The sequence below is a fragment of the Neomonachus schauinslandi genome, unplaced genomic scaffold (assembly GCF_002201575.2).
Source record: "Neomonachus schauinslandi unplaced genomic scaffold, ASM220157v2 HiC_scaffold_2241, whole genome shotgun sequence".
NCBI classification, from domain to species: domain Eukaryota; kingdom Metazoa; phylum Chordata; class Mammalia; order Carnivora; family Phocidae; genus Neomonachus; species Neomonachus schauinslandi.
The window spans coordinates 1-5,880 of NW_025410931.1; the positions used below are offsets into that span (position 1 = coordinate 1).

Here is a 5,880-nt window from a genome sequence, read left to right on the forward strand (position 1 = left end):
GGGGAAATGAACTCTCGGGCCTTACAGCGCAGTCTACCCTGTGATGCTTAAGCACCAGAGCCAAGGGCGAGGACAGTCACTGCCCGGGAAGCTGCTGTGCTGAAATCAAAACCAGGATGAGTTACCACAAAAGGGCACGTTAAATAGACACGAGCGACATTTCTCTAAAGAAGACACTCCAGATCACCAGCAGACACGTGAAAATATTTTGAACGTCACTCATCATCAGGGAAATCCGAATCCAAACCAGGATGAGCGGCCACCATACACCGGTCAGAATGGCTGACATTAACAACACAAGAGGCAACAGGTGTTGGTGAGGAGGCAGAGGAAAGGGATCCTCCTACACTGTTGGTGGGAATGCAAGCTGGTGCAGCCACTCTGGAGAACAGCATGGAGGTTCCTCAAAATGAAAAATAGAGCTACCCAAATCCCAGGATTACACTAGTAGGTGTTTATCCAGAGGATACAAACACAGTGATTCCAGGGGCACATTCCCCCAGTGGTTAGAGCAGCAATGTTCACAATAGCCAGAGTATGGAAAGAGCACAGATGTCCAACGACAGATGAATGGATAAAGAAGATCTGCTATATATACACATTGGAGTACTACTCAGCCATCAAAAATCATGAAATCTTGCATTTGCAACCAGGGGGATGGAACTAGAGGTTTTTATGCTAAGTGAAATAAGTCAATCAAGAAGACAATTATATGATGCCAGTCATGTGGAATTTAAGAAAGAAAATAGATGAACACAGGGGAAGGGGGGAAATAAAATAAGTCAGGGAGGTAGACAAAGCAAAAGAGACTCTTAAAAAAATAATTTATATGTGAGAGCATGAGCAGGGTGAGGGGCAGAGGCAGAGAGAGAAGCAGTCTCTCCACTTAGCAGGGAGCCCGGCATGGGGCTGGATCTCAGGACTCCAAGTTCATGACCTGAGCCAAAGGCAGGTGCTTAATTGACTGAGCCATCCAGGCATTCCAAGAGAGTCTCCGCTATAGGAAACAAACTGAGGGTGTTGGAGGGGAGATGGGTGGGGGACGGGCTAACTGGCTGATGGGTGTCAAGGAGACAGGTGATGTAATGAGCGCTGGTGTTATATGCAACTGATGAATCAGTAAATTCTACCTCTAAAACTGAAAAAAAAGGGGGTTAGTGAACGGGGTTAGAGTATAATACCCACAAACTAATGTTGTGAAACATAACTTTCTCTCTAAATTTATCACCTGGAAATACAGTTTAAAGGTCTCCAACGTCACTCCATAGCACAGTTCCAAGCTCTGTCGTATCCAAACTACATGTCAGGCCTGAGGACCCCTGGGCTCTATCCAGTTCTGCTCTGCCAGTCCCTGTCAATTGAGCATTTTCTTTTCTAGAAATTTGGAAAGCTTTGTGCACATAAAAGACTATTTGCCATTATTTGTTTGATTATATCTGCTGAAATGAGAAATGCTAAAACCTCAGTTAATCACCTCTCTTTTTCTCCAGAGACAGAAAACGGCAGTGTCAAGAAATCCAGCTAATTCTGTCTCAGCTACAGTCCACCTGCACCCTCTGCCTGCTGCCCACTGCACGATAACCCCAGGTACGGTGTTTGCTTTTCCAGACGTGGAGAGAAAGGGACTAGAGTTTTCATTCAGTAGTTGACACTCCTCCTACTGATGCTGATGGTGCTGGATCTCCCGTGGGGTCCTGGCTGGCTGTGTTAGGGGACATGTAGGTGAGGAATGAGGAGAGACGGGGGGCCAACCTGGCTCTGGGAATGTGAGCTTCTGTCTTTGGGTCTCAGGGCTCTGAGATCTCTTCCCTCCAGAAGCAGGGCTCAGCAGGGGTCAGGTTTGGCAGTGGATCCCCCAGGATGTGAGCTGGCTGCCCTGCCCAGCAAGCTCTTCACCCCCACACCTGCTAACAGCCACTTGACCTTAGGCCTGCTGAAGCCTGAAAGGTCACAGAGTGTCCAAGAACTTTCCCACATGATCATGCAGTTGAAGAAACCTGGGATCCAAGATGATGACAAGCAGGAAAAGTTTAGCTTATGTAAAACAGGCAGTAGAGTAGATAAAATAGCTGCCTGTTCAAGCAAGGCCAGATCCAAGATAGCGGCCAGCAGGAGGCTGATGAAGGAGCTTGAAGAAATCCACAAATGTGGAATGAAAGACTTCCGTAACATCCAAGTTGATGAAGCTAATTTATTGACTTGGCGAGGGCTTATTGTTCCTGACAACCCTCCTTATGATAAGGGGGCTTTCAGAATGGAAATCAACTTTCCAGCAGAGTACCCACTCAAAGCACCGAAGATCACATTTAAAACAAAGATCTATCACCCGAACATCAATGAAAAGGGGCAGGTCTGTGTGCCAGGAATTAGTGCTGAAAACTGGACGCCAGCAACCAGAACCGGCCAAGTAATCCAGTCCCTCATAGCACTGGTGAATGACCCCCAGCCCGAGCACCCACTTCGGGCTGACCTAGCTAAAGAATACTCTAAGGACCGTAAAAAATTCTGTAAGAACGCTGAAGACGTTCCAAAGAAATACGAGGAGAAGCGACCTGTGGACTAAACTCTGCCGCGACGGATTCCAGCGAGTGTGAGTGGAGACCCCGCAAAGCAGGACTCTGTGGAAAATCGACACGTGCCGCTGCCTGGCGTTTGCTTGTGACAGGTACTAACTTTCTACAGTTTTCTTAATCAGACGTGGTCTGGGTAACCTGTATAGAAAGGATTAAAAATTTAAGGTGTTCTAAAAATAAATAAATAAATAGCTACCTGTTCATGACAAAAGTTGAGAAGCCAATTAACCTGCTGTCCCACCCCCTTATCCCAAGTTCCTGTTCTGCTCCTTGGGTTGTGTAGAAGGAACCAGTGAGCCTGGGATGTGGAGACATGACAGCTTTAGACTGGACAGAGACTTCTCCAGCCTCATCCTATATCTACAGTGTCCTCACAACCATCTTGGCTGACTGAGCCGCTTCCCCAACGGCCTCCAAGTCCACCTGCAAGACAAGCCATAGGCTGTGTTGTGCATGGTCCCCATGTGATGCTGAGGGGCTCTGGGCACAAGCTACTCTTGCATTCCCCACGGCCAGCCAGCCTGAGGCTCAGGGTGCCCTGGATGCACCCTACCTGGCAGGCTCTTCTGCCCCTGGACCAGTGGCGTAATGAGACAGTCATGTAGAGTAGTTGTCTGCAGAATCCTGCAGTGGCCCTGAATGCAGAAGCTGGGGATGGCTGCAGAACCCTCATGAGGGACATGAGGACACCATTGTCCACCTCATCCCCACTAGGCCTGCTGCCCAGGAGAGCATGGGCTGAAAGGTGGGTTCGGGCAGTTCATGCTTCATGTGTGTGTGAAGCATCGAGGGTGTGAAAGGTTCCCAACTTGTGGGGCCATGGGTCTTTTAGCACTGTGGCTTTAGTCCCCAGCCCCCTACCATGGTCCTGCTGTCCTGAGGCTCTATCTGCTGTAGGTCTCATCTGCTTTTGGTTTCAGCGCATGGTTTCCTCAGCAACAAAGGAGGCTCAGGCTGGGTCCCAGGGAATACTATCTCCTTCTCAGCAGGAAAATGCTTTAAGAAGAAGCACTTAGTAAAGATTTGGGGGTCCATATGGGACTCTTGGATGGATAGCTACTGTTCAAATATTACTCCATATTGCATACAACTAGATTGAGTTGGATTGTTTCTTCCCACGTGACTTCACTCGAGATCAGGGCATTCACTACTGCCAAAGGCCTACTGGACACTAAACAGATGGAGGGGATCCGTCCCTGGGCTCATGGAGGTAGCATTCTGAAGAGACACTGGCACAGGGCAGGGAAGCAATGTCGGTGACTCCTGGGACCAGTGTGTGAGCTCAGGGGATGGACAGAGGGGACCGGGCGATGGACTAGTTTGTAGAGGGAGGTGTTCTCTGAGGAGTTCCTGCGTCAACCCTAAGTGGTAAGGTGCATGGAGTTTGGGAGCAGCACTCCAGGGGAGATAGGTAGTGAAGGGGGTTGACATGCAGACATGGGGAGCTAGAGGGTGTGGTAGACTGAGGAATCCACAGGAGGTCTGAGCAGGACCAGTGTGGATACAGGGAATTGCGTAGTTTTCACTCAGTCCTCCACAGGGACATCAGCTGAATGGGCAGAGGAGAGCAACCCGGGCAGACGGGTGTTTCCCGGAAGGGAGTCCAGGAGGGCATTTTGGTTTGGGGCATGAGCGAGTAGGAGAGTGGGGCCATTTGTGAAGCTGAACTGGGGAGACCATTCCTGGATTTGTGTAGCATTGTCTCACAGGCTTTTCTTCCTTTTCACAGTGGAAAGCAGAGGTCTACTGAGGTTTCTACAAGTTGCAGCACAACCATACTCCCTTGAGACTCACTGTGTGGTGTGACACTCTGAGAACCCTGTTTCAGGCGAGTCTACTTAGGGCATGGCTGCAGCTGCACCTGGAACAGCCCCTCCAGCTCACCACCCTGCAGTCAGGTCTTCCCACTGCTGCCAAACTGAGGGGTGCAGTATGAGCAAGTTTAAACCGTCTTCAGTTTTCCCCTGTGGAATTGAAATGCTGAATTTGAGAGTGTGGTTTAAGGAGCTCACTTCCATTTCAGGAAACCCACAACTTGAAGGAAATGTTCAGGGTTAATTTTGGCACCAGAGTTTCCCAAAGAGATGTCTTAATTTGCCCTGAGTGAATGGACTCCCCCATCTGTGGGGTGAGTCATGATGGACTGTAGAGAGAGCTGTTCTGGAAGAAACAGAGATGGTTTGAAATGCCTGATCTGCACTTTGGGGGGTTCAAGGATATTCTCTTTATCCTGTCTTATTGCGATGATCTGAAAAGTCACCTTACTCCAGCAGTTCTGTGTGATGTGGGTTCCCCAGTGCAAGAGGAGAGGCTCGCTTTGTCTAAACAGAGCAAGAGGTTGCCAGTCAGGAGGCAAGCACCTGGGGTTTGCAGCCCAGAGGAGGCCGGACCAGGTCTGGGCATGGTCCTGGGGGTAGGCCTGAAAGGAGATTACTTCATGAGACCCCTGGTCCTGTGTTCAGTGGTGAGTGGTCTGCTTCCCCTAGAGAGTGCCAGAGTGGATATGAGAGGACCCCACACCTGCCCCAGGCTGATGAAGGGAGAGGGAGAGTCTAGCCTTTGGGCCTTCCAGGTGAGCTGACTACCAGGCTATGCTCCCTTTGTGACTCCACTGTGATGGCTTGGATGAGGGTAAAGGTCATTCCCAAGGTGGCATTTGCAAAAGTGAGTAGAGAGGGGAACTTGTGTCTCATTTCACACCAGTCAGCCCACCAGCTCGGGCTCACCTTTTCTATGAGGCCTGAGCTCCCTCTGCAGCTCCTGGGAGGACGATATCTAGGATGAGGACACACATAAGAGGGGCCACCTTGACTTGAGTTTTGAACAAGCCCAACAGCAATGCCAGCCATCTCTGTAAGCCCATCCTTCTTCCACCAACATAAAAAAAATTTCTCAAATGACGTCCATACACGGAACACTTTTCCTAAAATATGCATGTACATCTAATTCTACTACCATAGATACTTATAGATAAGAAAAATTAAAGTTTGACGCTTTAGGGAAAAGACAATTAATCCCTACAATTAAAGGAGATGTTTTCTATTTTATTCACAGGGGATGCTGTACTTCAGAGTAATTTGGGGCATAAATTTATTTGAACAGGTCTTCCTTAACCAGTTAGATAATTAACCAACTAACCAGATAATTAAAATGTAATCAATTTGCTAATTAATTTTATCTGTTAATAAATAAAATTATCTCCTATCTTTAAAGATGTGGGATTACTGGTAACAAAGTGTTTAAGGCTGCAAATTAAAACATTTTTTTATGTTCCCTAGGGTTATATTCATTTATGAAATTTATTTTT

The 5,880-nt window shown here is 48.2% G+C and overlaps 1 protein-coding gene across 1 annotated transcript; it reads left to right on the forward strand.

Moving 5' to 3' along the window:
• Positions 1 to 1,975: 1,975 nt before the first annotated feature.
• On the forward strand, positions 1,976 to 2,563 carry LOC110579624 (ubiquitin-conjugating enzyme E2 L3-like). Its single transcript, XM_044912442.1, has one exon. The coding sequence runs from the start codon at positions 1,976 to 1,978 to the stop codon at positions 2,561 to 2,563; it is 588 nt and encodes a 195-aa protein (XP_044768377.1).
• The last annotated feature ends 3,317 nt before the right edge of the window (positions 2,564 to 5,880 follow it).

Excerpts from the sequence above, each read along its gene's own strand:
- LOC110579624 (XM_044912442.1), top strand. The coding sequence starts at position 1,976 with ATGATCATGCAGTTGAAGAAACCTGGGATCCAAGATGATGACAAGCAG.